We start from the raw sequence: 24,929 nt of genomic DNA, 5'->3' as shown, positions 1-24,929 counted from the left end.
TTCTTTTGGAGTTTAAGTTACCGTGGTGTGGAGAGCCGCTGAAGTTCCAGAGCCTCTGCCATTGGGTCCGTCCTGCTAAAGAGACCGGCAGGCCATTGCTACCACTGTTTTGTTCCACTAGCCAGTTCCAAAACCTAGTCAAATGTTGGGGGGGGGAGTTGAAGTGTGTTAGAATGTTAATACTTTTGGATTAATCTTCTATTTCTTTAATTTCTTTCAGTATTTTTTGAATGTTTATATTTAATTTATATAGATTACTTAAGTATTTTGGTATTTGTTTATTGTTGTGTTTTGTTGTTTGTTTGATTTTGTTCTCCTTTGTCCTAAAGTGGACTAGTCCAATTGTTTAAATTCGTTTCTGCTGTCTTATTTGGTCAGTTCAGTTTTGTTCTCATGGCTTTAGTTTGTTGAGCTCAGTTTTGTTCTGTTGACCTCTTTGAATGGCTTAACTGGCTTGCTTAAATTTGTATACTTTTGTTCCATTAAAATAATTATTTTTGGAAACCTACCTATTTTTTTAAGCACCTTTTTCTCTTTTGAGGGTTTGGTCCCTCACAGCCTCCCTTGGCTGAGGGTGTCTTGTGATAAAGGGCTGAAACACTCAATGAGGCTGAGGTGCACAACTGACGATGTGTCGCATTGATGGGAACCATACAAAGGGCATTATCAGCAGCACCTCACCAAAAGGCATCTTTCACCCAGGATAATGGATGTGATGAAAGTGGGACACACAACTCATGAGATGTCTCTCTGATAATGGCAAGGAAAGCTAAGTATGCTATGTATTTCTATAATCATTTATCCCCCAAACACAGAGGATGCCTACCCGACGAACCCAGTGAAACCCCAGACCTCATTTCCTCTGATCATATTCTTGACTGCTTCCCCCTGCATGCATAAGGCGTAGGAAATGTCCTATTGGGCAATTCAACTGTGCTGAAATAGTGGGATTTTAACACCTAGTCCTATTAAGCGAATCTATGTGACAATGTGCTTTAGTGTTAACATTTTGAATTTTAGCCGCATAACTGAGCGGTTTAATTCTATCAGATCGAGTATAGAACATAATCCCCCCATCCTTCTTGGAACACTAAAATAGCAGCTGTAAAATGCCGCTTCTATGTCTTGAGGAGGTTCACATTCCACAGCCTCTTGCGCAAAAGAGCATCTACCCCTTGTTTCATCACCAGAGCCTGCTCGGCCCTGACTACTGTGGGTAAAACCACATTGAATTGAGGTGGGCGACATTGAAACTGAATGGCATAACCCCGCTCAACTGTACGCAGGACCCATTTTGACACATTTAGCAGACGTTTCCATTCCGCCAGATAATGCCGCTCGAGACTGGTCTCTGGTGTGCTTTGTGTAACTTGTGTGGTGAAGATCGCTGTGCCCTGCCACGCTCCGTGTGGCAGAGCCGGCATCGCAATCTCCAGATTTTAGTTTCACTGGGACTTTCGGCTGATCGCCAGCTGACTTAAAGCAGTGCATTCCGGTAAGAAATTTTGTCCGACTTGAACCGGTGTCATGACAAATCATGTCCCCTCTCAAAATCGGTCCCCTTTAGGACAACACGTGATTCTGTTGCCTAAAATAACTTCAAATGGGTACTCTTTTTGCGCCTGATTGCAATTGTTACAGAATTACATAACGATTTATGTCGCTAGTACTTTGTTAAAAGGATCATTATTGTCTTTGTCAATAAATGCTTCATACAATAGTACATAAATGAGGCTATGGGTAGTGAAATCAAACAAATATCGTTCTTACTGTTTTAATTATTTACTACTGTATAATAAAACCATGGTAATTTTAAAAAATCAAAAGTGATGTTTTTTGTTTAAGCAGATGTTGACCCAGAAATACTAGTGTGTATGTTACATCAAGCTTATATGCTCATATGTTTTTCGTAAACTTAAATTTTGACATGTCATTTTGGTGCTTTTACTTTACCCAGTGTATTTAGCTTGCTAGAAGCTAACTCCGCTTCGGTTAGCCATACAACAACATATCTAGATAACTTTGTGATCAGGCATAACAACTACCTACTAAATTGGGTCCTAAGCGGACATAATTCACACGGGCTGTGTCCGAAATCGCCTACTTCCATACTATATAGTAGGCGAAAATGAGTATGAGTCATGAATAGCATGTCCGAAACCTCAGTATGCAAAAAACAGTAGGCGAGAAATACCCGGATGGTATGCTTTTCTTAAAAAAATAAACTGTATTTTTTGCTTTAATTTATTGTATTCTTGTATGTAATTTCTTAATTTCATATAACTTTATTCAGAAGGTGAGATGCTTGGTGTGTGACAAGGAGCTTATATATGGAAACAGCACATCATTCATGCTAAGGCATTTCAGAGCTTTACATAAGACTGCACAGCCCCAGAGCAATCCTACAAGCACACAAAGTAGGACTGTTGCTTCATGATTTATATTCATAATTGTGAATGCATTATCATGATTTCAATTAATATATGTATATTATATATAACTTATTTCAGACCAGAGCAAACAAAGCTCAAATGCCACTTCTGATGCGATCGTAGAAGTGGATAGATACCTTACAGAGATGTCCCCCATCTATATACATTGGCATTACAGTTTTTGTGTACCTCCTCTGTGAAAGAGTATGGAGGACTAAACCTGCAAAAATTATAAATAAATGAATGTATAAATAAATAAATATATAAACGAATAAATGTAATAATATGAAAATAAATACAGGAATGAATGGTTTGATAAAACAAAATAATTCGTTTTAGCTATTATTGATCTTAGCTTTAACTTTTCTTTTCATTTTTAAATTGATTTATTATTTTTTGTGTCCATTTTTAATTATTTTTAATTATTATTATTATTTATTTTTAGATTATTTTATTTATCATTTCCTTTTATTTTTACATTTATTTATTTATACGTTTATTTATTTTTATATTTATTTATTATCGCATGTATTTATTTCCACTTTTATTTATTTATTCTTGTATTTATTCTTACTTTTCTGTGTCTTGTATGATAATTAGATGGGTTGGTCTTGCCTACTATTGGTTCAGCGTAGATTGAAGCGTTTGATCGATTACTCTTGACTTGTTTTGGACTAACGTCACGTCACTCACTGATCGTTTGCTTCGTGTATAACGTTAAGTAACTATGGCGGGCGCACAATTAGCTAGAGAGTTACGGCATTTAGCCAATGAAGTCGATAACCATGCATCAAATGACTGTGTGTCATTTAGATTAGGTGCGCTTATTGATGATTTATTACAGATTGACGGCGAGATAAATGACAAAGTTCTCCCTCGGTTGTTAGCCTCTTTGCAGCACATTCAAAGTCTGTGCGAGTCAGAGGGTATGGTGGTGTACGCGAACGTACACGGAACTGTACACATCGGTTTACTGCAAGAAACAGTTTTCGCCTGCGTAGGCAAGACGTTTGCAACAGATGTATTTTACACACACAAAGACAGGTTCTGCGCGATGAATCCGTTTTGCAGTTCATAACACCATTGTTTTTGCACGCACACCTCTGTTTACAGACTCGCAATGCTTTTGGCCGTATTTCAGCGCAAAAAACGTGCCAAAAGTGTAAGCGTGGAAAAAACGGAGGTCAGAAGAATACAGATCATACGTCAAATAATTAATATGAAGTTGCCGTTTCACAACACATGAATTACGCTTACGAAAAATGATACAATGCTGCAAAACTTGTTTTCTTTCGCTTGCAGCTTGATTTACACCTTTACAAAACTATGCTTGCAATGTCACGTACGCTTTTACAAATGTTATCCTGCACATGCAAATCTTTTAGGCACTAATTTAACTTCATATACGATCAAAAGCATATAGCAGCATAGCAGACATGTGCATGTGCAGATTTTGGTCCGTTCGCGCGTACACTTGGCACGATTCTCGCACTAATGTGAGTTTGCAAGTGAAGGGGGAGGCGGGGCTACCCTCTTGTGACCAATCAAATGAGGTTCCTGATGACTCATCGTTTTCTCTTTTCTGATTGGTTCGATAACGCGCCAGTCAAGCAGACATCAGACACTTTAATGCATGCACCCAGGCGATAATTGTTAATTGTTAAAATTAGCCAAGGAACTCTTGAGCGACTTTTGAGAAAACACCAGCTTTGGAGGAGGAAGAACAAGACTGCTGAAGCTGAGGTGGCAGCTTTTATACAAGAACAATTACAGACATCAGTCACACGGTTACAGGTGGATGCACCAGAAATGCTAGCTCAATGGAATAATCACCGACAGAGAGACTGTACGAATTATTTTACGGGTGTTAGATGATGGCGTTGATTTATCGTTGACGTCATTATTATGAGAAAGTTTCTCATTATTATGAGTTACTAAGTCGAAATTTCGACTTAGTTTCTCATTATTTTGATATACTAAGTCATAATAATGACTTATAAAATCTAAAAGAAATTGCCAACCCTGGCGGAAACGGGCTTCCATAAGCTTTACTACAGTATATGGACGTATGCGATTTCGGACGCAGCCGCAGTTTGTGAAGATGTACGTAAGCGGATGTGACGTTGCCGCGCTTTCGGAAGTGAACTGCAATGAAGAAGGACGGTAAGAGCAGCTGTAGATAGATAGCTGTAAACATTTTTTTTTACTTTCTTTCGGTGTTACTGTTAGTGTAGTCCAGTAATAATGTAAAGCTCAATGAAGAGACCTAACAACATGTATAATTACACATCGTCATAGTGACAGTGTGTTAAAGAAGAGTTCATGTGTGTGCAGTAAGTATCTGTCATGTTAGCATGGTTATCTTCAAATCGTTCAATGTTTTTGTAGCTCAAACATATTTAGAAAACAATGCAGATAAACATGATAGTTATATGTTTTTTTTCACTGTTAAACTTTGTATGTTTGCTTCATTACAGTGATAAGTGTATTTGATGATGGGTTTTTGCAATCCAAAAACAACTTTCTGAATATTATTAACGTCGTTGCATGCAATATATTCATAGTGCTAGCGTTTAGTTGTTACTATCTTACATTTGGTTTGTAGAAAGCGTGTGGGTTTCATGTGTATTTTAAAATGCATGCAGATGTGGAGTAAAGAGCGTAACTGAAGAGTACGAAATATACAAGTTTAAGGATGTGCAATCGAAGACTAAAATTAATTGAGTGTGAATTTCTTAGAGGCATTAGGGCTGTCACAATTATTAAATAATCTCGTCACAATTGTTTGACCTAATCGCTATTATTTCAGATAACCACAATGATTGTAAATCCTTAAAACAAGGGTGATCTGCAGCATTTTACCTGTACTCACCGTTACGTTCAAATGACATTTCTTCATCATTTGAGTTGTATCGTATTTGTACTTTTTGTGTTTAAGAGATTTATTAAAGTGACACCAGATTTGCTGCATCTACACAGCAAGAGGACATCCTCATATCTCAGTCTTTTCTGTTAAGGTCACTCTAGGGAATGTTACTAGTTATTTACAGAATTTTTACAATTCTTAATGTATCTATATTTTATTTGAATAAATGAGCTGTAATTAATCTTTTAAACAGCCTCTAAACAGACAATTAATTGCCAAAATCGCAATTATTTAATAGAAATCAATCGTTAGCCAAATTTCATCATTGTGACAGCCCTACTTCCCACTTGTTTTCCTAAATTAAGAAAACAATCAAAACTTGAAAGACCCCCGCCTGGTTTTTATCATAAATATGGTTTAAAAAAAAAACAAGGAACAAAGACTGGGTCCTTTTTATTTTTAATAATTAACCCATGAATCGCTCTGCAAATTACATACTCAAATGATGAATGAAGATGCATTATTTCTGTATAATTTTATTACATTAAGTTACCTTTAAAAATGAATCGGAACACTTACTTGAGGAAAAATGGTTTTACACTGTTTGGTACCCCCTCAATGGTCTTGTATACAATAATGTTATATTAGGTTTTTATGTATACTTTTAACTACAACAAGACTAGAACACATAGAGTGCGTCTCAATCAGATCCCGAGGTGGTGAATATCTTGTATACGGGTTAGGGCACTGGTAAGGAGTGGACCCTGGCTCACTTCACATTGGTACACTGCTCACTTATATTCCTGTGACGTGACTGCGTGAGCGCGTTGTTATACTTCACAGCTGGTAATTATCAACAACAGACATCTCTCTGACTTAATTTTTTTAAGTAATGGATGAAATACATATGAGAAACTCTTTCATAATTTTGTTACATATCCGTGAACAATTTGGTCTAATATTAAAGTCAACCATTAATTAGATTGTGTTCCCTGCCTGTCTAGCGTGTGTTACTAGTGTGTACTAGTGTGTTTATTAGGGATGTAGCGATATAAAAATCTTGCGGTACGGTAATACCTTGGTGTGTTGTCTGCGATACGATATTTTTGGGAGGCAAATGAAGACTTGGAAAAAGTGCCATAATTGTTTAATGAACAATTATTGAATATTGTGATAATGTACAAATTAACAATGTCAAATCCTGTCCTCTTTTCTTTATCCTCTAATCATAACTGTTGCTTTGAGGTATGAGATCGGTCAAATGACTTAAAACTCCCTCTTATAAAATAAAAAATTGCACCAGCTGGACCTTGACAGAGGTAACATCTATTGTATTGTTTAACATTCTCTATGTTAAAGGTACAGTGAGGGATGTTTTGTATGATCTATTAACAGAAATGCAATATAACATACAAAACTGTGTCTTTAGATGCGTATAAAAACCTTACGTAATGAAAAGTTATGTTTTTATTACCTTAGAATAAACCAGTTGTATCTACATAGGGAGCGGGCCTATCTACATCGAATTTGTTATGTTGCGCAGCCATGTTTTGTACAGTAAGCTCTAACGGACAAACAGCTCTACAGAGCGCGTTTCGTATATGTTGGTCTTCGTGTGTGTTTTTAGACGCAGCTTGAGTCATCACTGAGTTGAAGACGCACAAAGTAGTAAGTCGTAGTACGGAGAGGAGGAGGAGGAGTAGTCGTCGTCTAGCTGAAGCAATTGATTGTTCTGTCTTAGAAGTTTTGATAAAATGGAGGACCATGTGTATTGTGCACAAGAGCCAACAGAGCGTGAATCTCAGTCGTCAAAGAAGCGCAAACGTGATGCTGCCAGACGAATTAGAGACAAACGGCGGCAGAAATCCAGGATAAAAACATCGGTGTATCTATTACCAGATGGAAGGCACTGTTGAAAGACAAATGTTTTCAAGGCGATGCCGAAGTTGCCTGTTTTCTGCTAGACTGGTAAGATAATTTAACATTTTCTATGTTTCCACATTTTCAATGTTTACCAAACAACTGTTTTGTTGAAACGGTAACGTTAGCATTTTATACAAATGGCCATAACCTCCGAATAATAATGTTTTTCCGTCCCTGCGGTACGTACTCCGGTTGTTCCTGACTTTACAAAGGGGGAGACAAACGTCTACTAACTTACACCTAACTGCCTATGTCGCTGTCAGATCAAACGCTTTGAACAGCGTTGCTATTTACGATTAGCTAACTTTAGTTACTTCACTACTCTCAGCGTGTACTAGATAGCACGCAAGAAATATATCTAATTATAGAATTGTAACAGTAACTTTCGCAATAGAATACATGTTAAATGATTAATTACGTTAATATATTGCCTTACCTGCTTGTATCACTATTATCCGCTGTCTCAGTAGACGACATCTTTTTTTACTGTTGCGGCCACCGTCGTAATTCGAAAGGGAGGGGTGGGCAAATTACTCTATAAAACTATAATACAAAGCTAGTGACCGCTGATTTTCAAGAACTGCGCCTTCAAAGGCCCGGAAGACCTATCATTTCACCACGATAATATTGAGACAATTTTGCTATTGTGATACCATGAAATTGATAATAAGGTCACATCCCTACTAGGGCTGTCACGATTATGAAATTTGGCTGATGATTGATTGTCTAATAAATCATTGCGTTTATGCCGTAGGGCTGGGCGATATGGCAAAAAAGTTAACTCGATAGTTTTTTTCTATATTGATCGATAACGATATTTATTTCAATATATATTTAATTAAAAAACTGTATTTAAAAGAATCTATTTTAAATACAGTTTATTAACAAAAGTTCACCTTTAACCAGTTAAAATTCAATTAAATGAATGCACTGTTGCAACACAGAGGATATTAGGCCATAAACAACATGTACCAGTTCATTCAGTCTTATTTTGACTCAATTGACTCGTTAAGTAAAGGGAGTGTTCATTCAGTACATTCAACCAATGAAAGGGCTCCGTTACTGTGTACATTCGAACGCTATTGGCTCAGCACCTGCGCACATACATAACACTGCAATAATGTCTTGCTCGAGTAGTGGGATTCATTCAATGCATTCAGTGAACCTTAGTCTTTCAAAAAGACATCTCAAATAAACTGTAGTACATTTCTTTAATCATGCAAGCATCTTGCATACAAGGTTCAATCTTTTAATGTGCACACAAACTCACTTCATTACATCTCTAATCTGTACAGGGCAGCGCTGGTTTGTTTCATAAGCACCAGCTCGTGTTAGCAGATATGTTAACGATGGATATAACGTTTGTGCTTCAGTTTCGAAGTAACTCGATTGCAATTGCGCCTCAAATTTGTTTTGTTTATCCGGCGATTATGAAAGAAAAATAAGACACTTGATAAACCGCGTGATGACAACTCGAGGTTAGTTTCACCTTTGTTTCCGCATCCAGTAACGTTTTCCTCTTCATGTTGAGTTTTCTTTGCCAAGTGCAGTATGAAATGGACTTTGTACTTTGACGCGCATGATAAACTGACTGTTGTTGCGTTTATTTCTGCGTTCTGTTAGACTGTAAGATTAATCCATATCGAGTCAAAATGCCAATAGCTTATCATCGTTTTTGAAATGCATTCTATAGCGATTTGAATTGATATCGTTTATCGGCCCAGCCCTATTATGACGATTAATTGTCCGTTTTAGAGCTTTGACTTTTAATTCTGATTGAATTATTGATTGAAACGACCATATTGTTCTGAATATAAAGACTATGTTCTTTTTCTTGGAAAACATAGGAAAAAATTGGGTCACCATACTTAAGGTTTAGGCTTTTACCTGTCAATAATACAACCGCCAAATACTTGTAAATTAAGTAAATTGATCAGGAGTGAATTGAAGCCACCATTAGAATGATATCAGTGATAGAAAAGCTTCTAGTCTGTTTTTTCTCACTTGCAAGACTACAATAAAAGTTTACTTCTATTTTAATGAGATTTTTGTAGACTGGTTTTTACACTGAAATAATATTAAATTGTACTGCAGGTTATTTTTATGGTACTGTATATGCTTTAGTTTTTTTTTAAAAGTGATTGTGTTGTACATGGTGGTACATTTTACAAGTATTACAATGCTTTAGTTACTGTATATACAATAAAATATGCAATATGCAGATGCACTACAGCTCCCCCTAATGTCTTCTATAGAAATGTGAAATAATTGCGATGAACTGAAACCATCGCGATGAGGTCAAACAATCGCGATGAGACGATTATTTAATAATCGTGACAGCCCTAATCCCTACCCTAGTGTTTATACATAAATAAAATAAACATTTGTCTTTTCAAAAGTTCTGTCGCGTTTCATTAAGTTTATTGTGTTGGCTTGTGCAATTTCGGTTAAACAGATTAAAAAAATGTCACGTGATTTCCGGTATGGGAACATAGTGAGCATCGATGCTCCCTGTGGGAATTTTTAGGGAACAAATATAATCAGTGCACTGGGAGGATTTTACAAAATAGACGGCCCTTAAAAATCAGTGCACTGACTACTGAACAAGGGAGCTGACTGAGACGCACCTGTAGTGTCTTCTAAAGCTGTGTCCCAATTTGAGGGCTGCGTCCTTTGAAGGCTGCATTTCAAGCCCCCTAGCAACATGCCCAAAGTAGCTAAATTAGCTAAAAACACCTGGAGACAAATCCCAGGATGACGACGACGGCACATTAAGTGAAGCATCGGCGTTGACAACAGCTTCAACATCTACAGGTAATTAATTAACCTATCTAATTTGAGAATTTTAACTTGTTAGAGAAAACGTCATTTTCACTGTTTTGGTTGGTTGACGTTAACATAGCATGCGTGAACTAGCGTGAGCTAACACTTGAGCCATTGGCTGCATTGAAATTCCGTACTCTGCAATTTATGTTAAAAACAGTAACGTAAACATTATGAGAGATATCCGAATTATACCCTAAAAATACCCTATTACTAGTTGCCAACTGTTTTACTGTATACAGACACCAAAGTCAGTGGCAGTCAGCAACGGCATAAATTATTGTCAATAACTGTTCTATAAATAACTTAGTTTCTTTACAGTTATTAAAGTAAACATCCGTAAAATAATAGCTTGGATAATCTTTAATCTAAGTGAGCAGAACAATAGCCGGGAAAACTAGGGCCCAGGTAAAAATATACCATTATTCCTTTAATGAAATTGAATTGTTGTGAGCTCCTGTCTGAGTCCTGTTATTTACACTATTGTCTTCATTGACAGGTTCTGCTGTCCCACTTTCAACCTGCCCTTCTGTCACAGTGAGAGCAGCAGAGGTAACACGCTTCACTCTGGCGCAGAAGGCTTCATCATCATTACCATCATTATCATTACTCCGCCCGAGTGTTCTCAACAGCGGGGGACACAGTGAGTGTGGAGGGGGCTAGGCTTTTACCTGTTAGAGTTGACATGCTAATCTTTCTAAAAAAAGAACTGCTAGTTAGTTTTGTTTCTTCATAAAATAGTTTACTGACCTTTATGCTCCTTGTTCATTTGTTTTTCATTTCATTTTATTTATTTATAGACTGTGTTACGTAACAGTGTTGATCACACTAACTATGCCATGGATGTTGTAGGGCAGTGGTCACCAACCTTTTTGAGCCTAAGATCCCTGACGTCAGAATTGTTGAAAGGCAAGATCTACCATTGAAAAAGTTGAAAATAAAAACAGCCCAGATTGAACCTCCTGCTTGAGGCCTTTTATTTAGTCTATAATTGTGGGTCTATTTGAATTACCTGAAATTCTTTGTTCCACTTTTCAGATGCAGCTAAGCAAACTCTGTAACATGTAGAGTTGCCACTTTCAGTGTGGCATAATGAGGTGAAAAACACCAATTTAAACACCAGTTCAAGGACTTTAATTCATACATGACAGCTTGACATTAAAACGAGGTTTAGAATAAGTTTAACAAGACCCTAATTATTTAGGTATTTACTGTATAAAGATTTGTTCTTTATGATGCATTTATTTAGTTTACTTTTATTAAGTAAATACATCATATAGATGGAAATGTTATAAATAGGCCCTAATAATAACAACAACGTTAATTATTTATTTTAAATCATTTATCTATTTACTTTTACCCGTCTAATAATGTCTTGGTAATAAGTATCTGTTTCATAAAATAGCTAAAGGTAGTAGTATGGAATGGGCTATCATATTAGGCTAATTGAAAACATAAATAGGATATCAGCAGGAGATGTCATCTCCCGCATGAGATAGTACTGGTGCAGTTTACCATCACTGACAGACCCGCGGATCATTCACTATTACAACTTTGTGAATAGACCGATGTTGTCTTTCAGACAAACTCAACATTAAAATGCGACGCTTTCTCACCATATCCCGTTGCTCACACTCGTAAGTTACATTCGCTGAAGACAGAGAGCCGCGATTCCAGATACGTGGACAGTATGAACCCGCGGCGCTTGTTTGAGCATCCAGTGTAAAAGCACAAAAACGCCAACGAACAAGTGACATTTTTATGTCATATGAATAAACTGTTTTTAAGCGTAATGCACCGCAACAGAATAGTGACCTCCAAATGACAGTTACGCCAGTGCATGCGCGAGTCTCATTTTGCGTTTGATCACTGACCACCGACATTAGAAACACTGAAGAGCGATCACGCGCAGTCGCGCATCACAATGAAATGTGATTAATGATAACGGTCGCATTAAAAACTCACGCAGGCCAGGGAATCATTATTTATACAGCCATGAAAAGATTAATGCAGAACTTAAAAACATACAACCACTGAATGAAGAGAAACAGAGATGCGCTTGCAAAACTGGAAATTGATCAGGCACAATATATTTGTCTCTCCATTTTCGAATTAGCCTACTTTCGGGGATCGACAAGTAATGTCTCAAAGATCGACCAGTCGATCGCGATCGACGGGTTGGCGACCACTGTTGTAGGGGTTATTTTTTGTAAGGATTGTGTGGAACATTTCTAAATAAATAGAAAAATGTTGAAAATCAGAGGTTTGGGCTTATTATTTTCACTGAAAGTCACTAAAGTCAGAGAGTCAAGTACCGTGAAATGTACCCAACCCTAATCACGCTACACTTCAGCCTCTCGTCAAAATTCTTGTCCAATCAAATCCGCTTTAGAATCCGAAGAGTCCCGCCCCCTTCACTGACAGAACTGCTGAAGTGGCGCCTCATATCAGCCAATTGTTTGCATATTTATTATGTCCTACATGGTGAATGATGCATAATGCACTAGATGGGAGGTAAGGGGATGATCCAGACAGTGTAAACATTAAAGTCTTAATTTGGCGTTAGTGTCACGCGAGCATCCTCCAGTTAAGAGACACTATAGTGCAGAGCTGATCATATGCACCGGTCATATGCCCAAATCCGCTTTGAAAACAAAACGTATCCGACCCGTTTCAAGTCTACACAGAATTTCAAATGTTAAGGTTCTATGGAAGAGATCAGACAGCACAGCCTTGGTGAGTAAATGAGAAGACAAACACCAGTGTCACTCACCAAGGTAAATAACAAGCTTTAAATGACACATCACTGGTATCACTGATCTTCCTATTATTTTTAATAGACTCACACCACTGTCACTGTGGTTATCAAGCTGTTAAATGCAGCTTTGCCAGGCTTTGCTGTAAACAAAATTCTATTGGTTATTTTAAAAGCGGGAGGGGCCACTCGATATGTCTCGCGCTTTCTGAATTTTTCAGTTGATATTATGTCAACACATCAAATAATTCTGCGCGTTCCACGGCGATTCAGTGCGTCTTTAAATATACATTCAAAACTTTAGTTAAATAAAAGTGTGTAATATGCCAGAAACTGTCCTTGTCAGTGTCTTAATATTATATATAATATTGTTCACTAATATTATTGATCCAGTATTGTGTTTTACATATGTACAAGGTCAGTTAATTTGATATACCGTTGGGCTGGTTTAATCGACATAAATGCATTATTTTCCCTAAAATAAATTATTTTTGGCTCCGTATTTGTTTAAAAAAGTCAGAAATGTCTCTGCTGCGTCACGCTGCTGTCACCGGGTGACAGGAGCAGCAGGTGATGCAACTTGGAAATCCTCCGTAAGGATAGACTCATTTCAGTTCACATTGGTGACTTCGGATGCTGCATCCTTTGGAAACCGCATCTTCGCTTCCACGTCCAGGTCACAGCCTTCGAAGTGGGACACAGTTAAAGTTGACTAGTTATCCTTTTGTTTCAGTTTGTTGACTAATTGTTTGATTTCCTCTCAGTTTTAGGGATTCAGGATGATCTAATAGTTCATGAATGTCGTCTGTCTGCAAAGACCTGGACATGTGGAAGAACATTGCTCTTGCATTTGTTTCATTTGTAAATAAGTGACAGCTGTTCATGTGAAATGTGATGCATGCATTTTTGAATCTGCTGCGACCCTGAAGCTCAAAATGGATCTTCTCATCTTGGTCCTAAGCATGAGAGATTGAACATCGGGTATATGAACGAGATGGCCGATATGGCTGTACATTGGGATACGGTAGCAGAAACCGTCCACTTTGAGCAGCCTGCTGTTTCTCTGGTCAATTCATCAGACGGAGATGATGGTCATGTGAAGGTGTCTCCTGGGTCTGAGCGGGAAAATGGCAGTGAACACCCTCATGAATACTTGGGTGACATGGAAGCAGAAGAAAGTAAAGAACAAAATGAAAACAATTCCACAACTGAAGACCTCAGTGATGACCAGGAGGAAGATGGGAATTTGGAAAATCATGCTAAAGATAGATTTAAGGAGAAGAAATTGGAGAATGAGCCGTCAATGGACGGAGAGTCTAAATCTCGCAATGCTGGAGCTGGGAAAAAAGGAAAGTCCAAAAGAAGTGGATCAGGGCAGAGTTTATGCGACCAGACACCATTATTGACCTCTCCGTTCTCCATGTCGCATAAGTCTTTCCTCTCATCCTCTGGGCCAAACAGACACAAGCAGGTCAGAAAACGAAACCATTACATGCACAATCATGGCCGCACACGACAGAGAAACGGACTGCAGCTTGTCGTAACATGTCGAGATTTTGTGGCAGAATCCATCAGCCCGTGGTGTATTTCCTGCATCCATATGATTGTAGAGCTCATCATCTCTTTAACCCACCGCTGCGGGATTGCTGTGGAATCGTCAGGGATTGCTCTGTACGAGTTTGGAGTGCACTTGTTCTGGAAGGTCACTGATGTTCCCGGCATGACGGAAGATTTGAGACGAGTCCTTGACTGGAGCCGCCGTTTAACTGTAGCTTTATTAGAGCGTGCCAGCAGGACTGCAGGTTGGGCTCACCAGTCCCTGGTCTCCGGCATGAGGACTCTCGGTGTTGCAGTGTGCAGCACCTCTCAGATAATGAGCTATGTCTTTGTAAAGCTGGCAGGGGAGAGAGGCAGAAAATGGTGGCTTTCCCTTCAGAGCAGCAGGCTTTGGAGAAAAGTGTCTGATGTGACCATGAGAATTCGCAGGCTTTGCTTTAATGGAGGCGTCATGAATGAAAACTCAAATCCAGAGTCTTCCAACAGAGGGACGGAGAAATATCAGCCTGAAGAAGAGCTCCAGAGACTGCTGGCCCTGGCCAAGGTATTAGCTTATACCAGTGTTTCCCAACCCTGGTCCTCGGGGCACACCTTCCAGAATGTTTTAGATCTCTCCCTATATAAAACACCTGATTCAACTCATCAATCAGAACTAAAACATTCTGGAAGGTGTGCCCCGAGGACCAGGGTTGGGAAACACTGGCTTATACAGCGTCATTATTTACGACATTGGTAACAGACAATTGTGCTTATAAACCACATGGGGGAGCCATGAGCAAAGTTCAAAAATGTGGCTTTAAAGTACACTGCATTTTTGCAGCTTCTTTCACTTGTTTGAATGCAAGTTTTAACTGCTGCTGCTGTTTTGATTTTACATGACATCACAATGGTTAAACTCGCGCTGTCAGACATGACTGCGTTTTTAAAATAGATTTTTGAGAAACTTTGGCCTGTGGTTAAAGAAATGATTAATAGTTTGTTGACCACAAGTGTGGTTCCACTGGATTTTAAACATGCAGTGACAGAGCGACTGTTAAAAAAATCCAATTTGGACACGGATTAGACCAGTTTCTAAACACCCTTTTCTTTGTAAAATATTAGTTGTGTACAAATTAATATAAGTTGTGTGGAGTTCTTAATAGCACAGAAAGTACACTTTTAAAGGTTTTTAATGATGACTTTTACTGATCAGGGACTCAGGTGACTCGGCTATTCTTATGCTTTTAGATCTGGTTGGAGCATGTGGTTGATATTAGAGGCATCACTCTGGAGTGGATTAGGTATTATTTATCTGAGAGGACCTTTACTGTTCACCATGTTGTCTTTGTTTCCTCGTCAGCACCCCTTACATTCGGAGTTCCCCAAGGTTCTATCCAATCCAACTTTATTTGTCAAGCACTTTCAAACAATCCAAAGCTGACCAAAGTGCTGTACAGAAAAGACATCATAATAAAGACGGATTACCATTTCAAAAAGCTGCCTTGATAGTATAGGCTTTATTTTTGCCAGCTGCCTCAAGTGGAAGAAGCTAGATTTGACAACTGCCTTGATCTGACCACTAAACTTAAGTTCAGGATCCACTTTAACCCCTAGGTTTTTAATACTAGGGTTAATATACTGGGCCAAGGAACCCAAATCTATAGGGGGGTCCCAGTCGTGCCTCCAAAAACCATCACTTCCGTCTTTTCTTCATTGAAATTTAAAAAGTTCAAAGCCATCCAGGCCTTCATGTCGTCGAGACACTTATGTAGCAGTCTGACAGAGTGTGCATCATTCTTTTTAAGCGGCACATACATCTGACTGTCATCTGCATAACAGTGGAATGAAATGCCGTGCTTCCTAAGTATGGAACCAAGTGGGAGCAAATGGAGAGAAAAAAGGAGAGGGCCAAGAACTGAGCCCTGTGGGACCCCACACGAGAGAGGAGCAGAGAAAGATACACAGTCACCAAGGCGGACACAAAAAGTTAGATCAGTCAAGTAAGACCTGAACCACTCCAGTGCTATGCCCCTGACGCCCACCCACTGCTTCAAACGTGAGATCAATATCTCATGATCCACTGTATCAAATGCAGCAGTTAAATCTAAAAGCACAAGGATAACACAGTCACCAGAGTCAGTTGCTAAAAAGATATCATTAAAAACTCTTAAAAGAGCCGATTCCGTGCTGTGCAAGATTTTAAAACCGGATTGGAAAGCCTCTAGTATATTATGATCTTCCATAAAGGCCATTAATTGACTGTGCACAATCTTCTCCAGGATTTTTGAAAAGAAAGGCAGTTTAGAAATGGGCCTGAAATTAGCAAGGACTGTAGGATCTAGGGCAGGTTTTTTAATCAGAGGTTGTACTACTGCATGTTTAAAATTTTCCGGGACCACAGCTGAGGACAGACTGCTATTAATGACTGCAATAACAGATGGTCCTATAGTGGGAAAAACCTCCTTAAATAGTCGGGGAGGGACAGCATCCTTCGGAGAACCTGATGGCTTCAATTGACCAACAATGTCCTGTAAAAAGGAAAGGGTCACAGGCTCAAATTTGTCAAAAACAGCGGAGCAGGGGACAGAGATTGAAGGGTCATAAGATGAAGTTGAGATTTGAGCCCTAATTGAACTGACCTTAACAATAAAAAAGTGAAGGAAATTTTCACACACAGCAGTAGACGCCTCCATACAGGCAGTTCTTTGTATATTCATCCATTAGGATCCATTCCTAGGAAATATTGTATTGCGTTTCACTGTTCACTGCAGACAGCAAACAACTTTAGAAGCCAGCCATCTAAAACTTTTTCGATTGTCTTAAGGAGATTAAAGATTGGATTGCAATAAATGTTTTACATTTTAATGAGTTCAAGGTCGAAATATTGATATTTGGTCCAAACGGTGCAAATGAGCCCCCCGACTGTGATCTGAGCCCTCTGCTCCCCCATGTTAAACCCACTGTTAAAAGTCTGTGGGTTATAATGGATTTAGATTTTAAACTGGATAAACAGATCAATTCTGTAGTGAGGTCGAGTTTTATGAGAAACATTCTTTAGTACTCTCTCATTCACAAGTTGGCTGTTGTGCTGTTTCTCCCTGCTGCTCACTGCACAGAGTAGATGCCGAGAGAGACAATCCCTGCACCAAGAAAGGAAGAATACCATTATTCTAAAATATGGACATAAGTAAAGAATGAGTTAATGATCGCTACTTCCTTTCCTAGAAGTCTGATATTATGTGCTGCTTGAGGAGATTATGAAAGTGAAGTGTATGAGCTACTGCTTCTCTTGTGCAGATCCCTGAAGAAGAGTTGGACCCATTCAGTGTTCTGGGAGTAGATATTCACGCAACTGAATCTGAGCTGAAGAGAGCTTATAGACAGCTGGCTATACAGGTAATAACATTTCTGCCCTAACTTTTCTGCCATTTGTGAAAAGTGTGACCATGTGTTGTATATTGTTCACTTGTAGATTCATCCAGACAAAAACAAGCATCCGGGTGCTGACGAGGCTTTTAAGGTTTTAAGGGCAGCATGGGACATTGTCAGTAACCCAGAAACACGACGAGAGTATGAACTGTGAGTGTATTTCCATTTTCCAATAAAAACACCAGATACATTTAGGCAAGTAATTTGAGGAGGCTACTGTATATCTTTTCAGATTTTACCTATGCGGGATATATATCCTAATACTTTTTCCCTTGCTCTACTATAATTAAACATGGTGATTTTCTTGTGTATATGCTGCTTGATGTGATGAAAGAGATTGTCATCTAAATAATCATATAGAGACTGTCATTTATTATTGCACATTTATATTCGCCTCTCTAATCTACAAGCAGGAGGATAGAAAACATCTTGCAGCATAATCTTTGTTAAACAGCTAGATTTAGTCCTCAATCAAATGCCTACGGCACACTATACACGGCGCAGCTATTGAGGCCACAACCCTGTTCGGTGATATGATTGGTCAGGTCTCATGTCAATCAATGTAGATAATACAAATTGAATAAATTAATATATTGTACCACAATACAGAGGTTGCCCTAGACTTTTTCAAAATGAAGAATTGACAGGCTCGTAAAAAATCCGTCCAAATCTATTATTACCCATCACTATGGTGCAAGGTGGCGTTACGTGGTAATTGGCATGTTCGTGACGTCATCATGCTGTACTTGCATTTACTCTCTCAACTTACTATATTTTAATGCAACTGAATGCCCAATAAAGCCGTTGTTGTTAATATTAATTGATATATTTAATGTTTCTGTTAGTTTATTTCTGCAGAAATAAAATGATAATTACAGACGAATGTTTATGTTCATATGTCCAGTCAGTAACAATGACAGGTGCTTATAAATGGTGTTTTGTACTCACTCACTCATGCTGCGGTTTGGTCATGAATGTGCTGCTTCTGCCGCTCACTGAACAGAGAAGACGCTGAGAGAGACGTTTTTCCACTCACTGAAAGCTAATGTTTATCCAAAAAGACGCTAGTCGCTTTTCTGAAGGAAAAACTCTGTAAACACCGCACCACTGCGCGCCTTTGTGTATATGAGTGCACGCCACGCAGGGGTCTGTGACAGATGCATTTGTCTCCGCTGACCGTGCCTTATCCAAAATGGACCAGGCATTGTAAGCTAATGAATGGGAAACGCACATCCCTTTGCGATCGTGTTCAGGGCAGGGGTAGTAGCCTACAATCACGCTCTAATGATGAAAGGAAATGACAAAACGGGGAATTACAAATTGCCCTTATTGTAATCCGTCAAAATGATAGACGGCCTTCACATTTTTCCGTCACCGGTAAAAAAAAATTCGTTTTTCGAATTTTCGGTTAACTCGACCTCTGCCACAATGTATTGTCACACCCCTAAAAGAAGGTAATATTTGTCATTTTATATTGCCTTACAGTTACGCTGTAATGATCATAATGCTGCAGTGCACAATAGCCCAAATAAAGATTCATAATTTCTTTTCATGTTCATTGTCTACAGGAAGCGGATGGCAACCACAGAGCTTTCAAAGTCCATGAATGAGTTCTTGGCCAAATTGCAGGATGACTTGAAAGAGGCCGTGAACACCATGATGTGCACTAAATGTGAGGGCAAGCACAAGTGCGTATTACTGTCGTCATCATTGCCGTCTCGTGATCTCATGTAAACCTCTGTTTTGTGTCTTATGTGTACAATTACTTTCTGAGCAGTCATCTTTTCTGCAGGCGCTTTGAGATGGACCGTGAAGCCAGCGAAGCCCGCTTCTGTGCTGAATGTAAGAAGTGGCACAGTGCTGAGGAGGGAGATCTGTGGGCTGAATCTAGAATGCTGGGTCTGCGAATCACATACTTTGCTTTTATGGATGGCAAAGTCTTTGATATCACTGGTAGTTGATTTACATCCACAATGATTGATAGGCTGTTGGATTTGTATTGCATTTGTTGCTGTGTATTGAGATACATCTCTGCATGTCCACACAGAGTGGGCAGGCTGTCAACGGATAGGCATCTCTCCAGACACACATCGTGTGCCCTATCATATCTCATTTGGCTCCAAAGGTAGCAGCAGCGCCAGCCGGCACAGGTAACCACTCAAACTTTCTTAAAGCCAAGATGTTTTTGGTGGAATTTAAGCATGTTGAATTAGTAAGCAGGCCCATAACCCGTTCAAAACCACATCCTTGTTTTACTCTGATTTAGTAAAACAAGAAGTCTGTAAAACAATTAACATGTTTTTATTATACTAGTGACATAAAGCACTGACAAATAAGCTTGGTGTAACATGAAAGTCATTAATCAGAAAGGAAAGTGCAGATTACATAAATATAATGTATTTGTAAATTACTGAGTGTGGCTTTACCACACTCAGTAATTTGATAATGAAGAGTCACTGTAATAAACATATGATAAACATGTTGATTGCACTTAAACACGGTCTGTTGATTTACTAGACAATCTTTAAATAAATAAGTAAAAATGTAAACTATTAATATATGTATTACCTTATATATGGCTTTAATTATTGTGCTGCATGACATAGGTAGTCTTGCCCCTTGATTGAGCATTAATGTTAGCAGACACAATACCTGACACTGTGCAGCATCATCCACACAAAACAGCCAAAATCGTTAGGGATGCACCGAAATGAATATTCTTGGCCGAAGCCAAATAAAAATAAAACACTTTGCCGAACACCGAACATGGCTTTTCGCATTTCTTCTATTTATTTAGCCAATTTTTTCACCATTGCATAAAATGAATGGTCAAAATGTGCTTTTTATATTTTGTCTTTTTTTTCAATATAATACAATATAACTTTAAATAAAATTGAGCAAAACAAGTAGGCTAAATTAAAACAAAAAATTGAGCCCTCTCCCTTCTTGAATAGAATATTTTAGGCCTATAACTGACTGCTGAAAGAATGTACTGTACTCTGTACCCCTACAACAAAACACTTCATTAAAAAGTGTTATTCAACATTATAAGCTAAACATATGAATAAACGAAAACTGTTGTATTATTATAGGCTACATGGCAAAATGACTTAAAGAAAAAAAATTATCCATGCAAGCAATTCTGACTGACAACCCTTTCAGTTCATGTCTCTCCTCCAAACTCCGCCCACAAAAGTTGACCGTTCTGTCAGAAGGTGCACTCGTGGCCGGGATGCACAGAACATACTTTGACAAGTTGTTTAGTAACTGTGTGCACGCGACCACTGTATGATGCCGCGAGCAGCGGGGCCACTGTCAGAGTGCCCGCTGCAGTCTGAAGTACACAAGTTACCGACCGGTAAAGATGCTTTCATTCAGAAATTTACAAAAATTTTCAAACAGAAATTTACGCTGCGTGTCTTTCTCTGACACTTTAAAATGCTCCACACACTGCCGACATGTTTGCTGCATTTAATAAAGCGCGCGTCGCTCACTCTCTCTCTCACTCTGCACTGGTTGCTGCTTTATCATATCACACTTTTTGTTGCTATTTTCAGACAAATATTTTCGGTTGCCAATCATTCGGTGCATCCCTAAGAATAGTCCCATACAACTGATGTACTGTTCCTCTTTTACACTAAAGTTTCTACAGTGCTACGTTCTGTCGAGCCCTAGGCCGTTGTACAACAGGTCAATGTACAAATTCATTATTATTATTTTTTTTAAAGATTTGTTTTTGGTGTTTTTGCCTTTAATTGTACAGCTATTTTTTTTAGAGAGGACAGAAAGCAAAGTGGGAGAGAGAAGGGGGTGGGTTCGGGAAAGGACCACGAGATGGGAATCGAACCCGGGTCGCCCGATGCGCAACCGCACCACATGTCTGAGCACTGCCCACTAGGCTATCGGCTCCGACCATATTAATTATTTTAAATGCAGACGCAGTCGCGGCGCGCATGTGGTGCAACGCGCTCGTCAGCCACGGCTCATGGTTCAAACACAGACGCGCGGCAAGCACGCGCAAATCGAGAGCGACGCAGTCTTCGACGTGCAACGCGCTCTCTTCACTCGCAGTCACCACAAGAGAGCAAGCTCCCGTCCCGAGCACTTTGGGGAAAGGGAGAAAGGTGCGTGCAGCACATTTTCCATGCATTTTTTAATGCGTTTGAGATGGTACTGGTCAGCTCCGCATCAAACTGTTCATCCCCATAATTAATCGCAGTCTTTGCGGTTAGAAAATTGCGTTTTATCACATCGCATTTTAATCGCAAATGCAATTAATCGTTCAGCCCTAGTGTGAAATGTGTCCCCAGCTTAGTAAGATTCGACTGTGTGTTACTGTGGTGATAGTCTGCATTGTAATTGTAATGTATCCTGTAGATCCCCTCCAGATCATCCAGGCGGTGGTGCACCCGCAGACCTGCAAGACTTCTTTAACAGCTTCTTCCAGGGCGGAGTTCCTAATAATGTATCAGCTAATGGAGGCTTCTTCTCTGAAGGAACACCGTCTAATCAGGGTTTCAGAGCTGCCGCTGAGACTGCAGGAATGTTTTCAGGATCTCCTCCACAAACAGGGTTCTTTAGCTCAACGACCCAACGGAGCGAACCCAACGAACACTGGACTGAGGGAGGAAAGCCGCCGCGTCGACGTAAGAAAGTCCGCAAGCCATTCCAGCACTGAACGGGGCAGTGTTTGACAGCGAGCGCTGCCTGTGGACAGGTTTTTACCTAATGCAAAAAAAGAACAAATCTTTTGATCTCAGAAAAGCGGTTCAGTGCTTTGTGAAGCATCTGATACAGACTGAAATGGCCACGTTGATTTTCGGCAGAGGTGCAAGAAAAAGATCTTGCTGATTGAAGTCACTTTTTTTTCTTTTTTTATGTGGACAATTGTACAGAGATTAAAATCACATTCTGTCTTTCCTAAACAGAATGTTATTTGATTTCGTTGAGATTGAAAAAGTGAATCCATTGAGTAATATTCAGGAGTGTGGCAGTATGTTTGGTGATGCTATAACTATAGGACAGCGTTTCCCAATCCTGGTCATTTTTGACCTCACGCTAGTCTGACACACTCTTCCGAGGTCTTGGAGTCTTTAATAATGAGCTGAGAAGTTAGAACATTTTGTGTAAAACAGCCAGGTATAGAAAATGGTACTCCAGGACCAGGATTGGGAACCACGGTTTTAGGATATAGTTGAAATCGCACGCAGACCTCAGGGATTGCATCTGCATAAATCAGAGAGCAGGACAAAGACCCAGATTTCCCGTTCTTTCTGGGATTTTACATTGCTCATGACATCCGAGGAATCATTATCCTGTTTTTGAAGCCTCCATAATTATCAGATTCACGTTAAAGCCTATGTTTTGGTTTATTGAAGTGGATGTACTTATTTTCTTTTAACAGGATGTTGGGTGTGCAAATAATACATAAGGATTACAAGATTTACATGACTTGGAATGATGGTATTCGTGAATTCCCTGAAAGAATAATTTTGTCTGAATGTTCAATTTGTTTTTGTTGATTATAAGAGTTTATAAAAGGAAAGTAAAATGTTTGACATTCAAGTTAAAGCACAACTAGCTGATTAATAACATCACGTATAATGAAGTGAACACATAAATGTCTGGTTGCATACATTTTCATTAATCACCTCTGAAAACCCCAAACTGTATCCCTTTAACAGCAAGTCCACTTTGTAACACTCAGGAACCATCCAAACCTAATAACTCATGCTCCATTTTTGATGCTCAGTTGAATTGGATTATTTTGATTTAGACGCAGTATAGCATTTAAGACAGGACTGCCTTCTTTTTCTAAAGACGAAGTTGAAAGCATATTTACATTTATGCATTTGGCATATGCTTTCAACTTCGTCTTTAGAAAGAGAAGGCAGTCCTGTCTCAAATGCTATACTGATATTGCTTCATATGTGTTTAGTGTCTTGAGCTTCAGCTCGTGAGGAAAACACGGAGTCAAAATGCCGTATAATGTGGTTACTGGATTTCAGCAGGTAAAATTCCACATAATAAAATGAACCTCTCAATTAAGGATTGACCCACACAAAATTCATATGTCATATGACTGCTTCTGTTATTTGTAACAGAATTTTTAGGGTGAAATTTTAAGTTTTATCTTCAGTTTGGTTACCAAAATATAGCTTCATTTCTATTCAAAACTGATCACAGAAGTGCATAAATAAAACTTGAGTCATTACCTTTAGTTTATGTTGGTATTTCTGTTAAACAAAACATTAATGTTAAACAAAACAACATATCACCATAAATTGACTTTGTTATTTGTGTTTCGGTTGAAATTTACTGTATATGGTTTTAATTCCATTGGCTGTTTAAAGAAGGGGATTTTTGAGTGCATTCAATATTGTCCATGAATCTGACAGTGATTCGACAGTCTTAAGTTTCTGCAGAGTGATCAAAATGTTTATGTAAGAAACTGCTGAAGATCACTCTAGAATTAGACAATCATTATAATGTTTGCAGGACACTTGTCAACAATTGGTCTATTAGTACCTCTCACCATTACCTTCATATATTAAAATTGATGTCCCCAAACATTGTGCCATCGTTTAAATCTCTTGAGCATCTACAAGTGTGAGCGAAGGTTGTGCTTTAAAAAAAGGTTATCCGCCATGTTACACATGTGAGCGGTAAACTTTAAATGAAAACAAATTGAAATGATTTATTAATCTTTTGTTTTGTCCAGTCCTTCAGTTTGACGTCATTCATTCATTGATTTCTGTTTAGTGACCAAATGGCAACTCTTATTGCTCTGAACATTGTAATATTCCTGTAGCTCAAATGGTAGGGTTAGGTAGTGGGGTTTAACTTGGGGGTGGGGGAACGTGTAACTTGAACTCCTCATTATTATTAATAATATATCTAATTTAAATGCTTAATATTTCAACTATCATACTTTTTTTTATTTACTTTAGTGAGGTTTATAAGTTAAAGGGATAGTTCGCCCTAAAATGGAAATTCTATCATTATTTCTTCATTTTAAATCTGTACAAGTTTCTTTCTTCTGCAAAACAAAAGATGTTTTGAAAAATGTTGGTAACCAAAAACCATTGGTCACCATTGACTTTATTATATGGACACAAAATCAATGCAAGTCAATGGGGACCAAAGGTTTTGGGTTACCAACGTT

At 38.7% G+C, this 24,929-nt stretch overlaps 1 protein-coding gene across 7 annotated transcripts; it reads left to right on the top strand.

Annotated features, from left to right (window-relative positions):
* Positions 1-4,475: 4,475 nt before the first annotated feature.
* On the top strand, positions 4,476-24,806 carry dnajc14 (DnaJ (Hsp40) homolog, subfamily C, member 14). 7 transcript variants are annotated; one of them, XM_057327190.1, is made up of 8 exons: positions 4,476-4,595; positions 13,564-14,900; positions 17,633-17,731; positions 17,808-17,914; positions 19,333-19,452; positions 19,557-19,717; positions 19,812-19,914; positions 22,142-24,806. In XM_057327190.1, exons 2-8 carry the CDS (start codon positions 13,785-13,787, stop codon positions 22,440-22,442), a joined length of 2,007 nt encoding a protein of 668 aa, XP_057183173.1. In that variant the 5' UTR covers positions 4,476-4,595; positions 13,564-13,784; the 3' UTR covers positions 22,443-24,806. The 7 variants fall into 7 exon arrangements, 5 of the variants coding, with proteins under 5 accessions (XP_057183173.1, XP_057183171.1, XP_057183172.1 ...); XM_057327188.1 differs by having other exon boundaries at positions 4,548-4,765; XM_057327189.1 differs by having other exon boundaries at positions 4,548-7,266.
* Positions 24,807-24,929: the final 123 nt, after the last annotated feature.

The sequence above is a fragment of the Triplophysa rosa genome, unplaced genomic scaffold (assembly GCF_024868665.1).
Source record: "Triplophysa rosa unplaced genomic scaffold, Trosa_1v2 scaffold183_ERROPOS166712, whole genome shotgun sequence".
Lineage (NCBI taxonomy): Eukaryota > Metazoa > Chordata > Actinopteri > Cypriniformes > Nemacheilidae > Triplophysa > Triplophysa rosa.
Note: the sequence above shows the minus strand (reverse complement) of the source record. Positions and strands in the feature narration are given on the sequence as shown.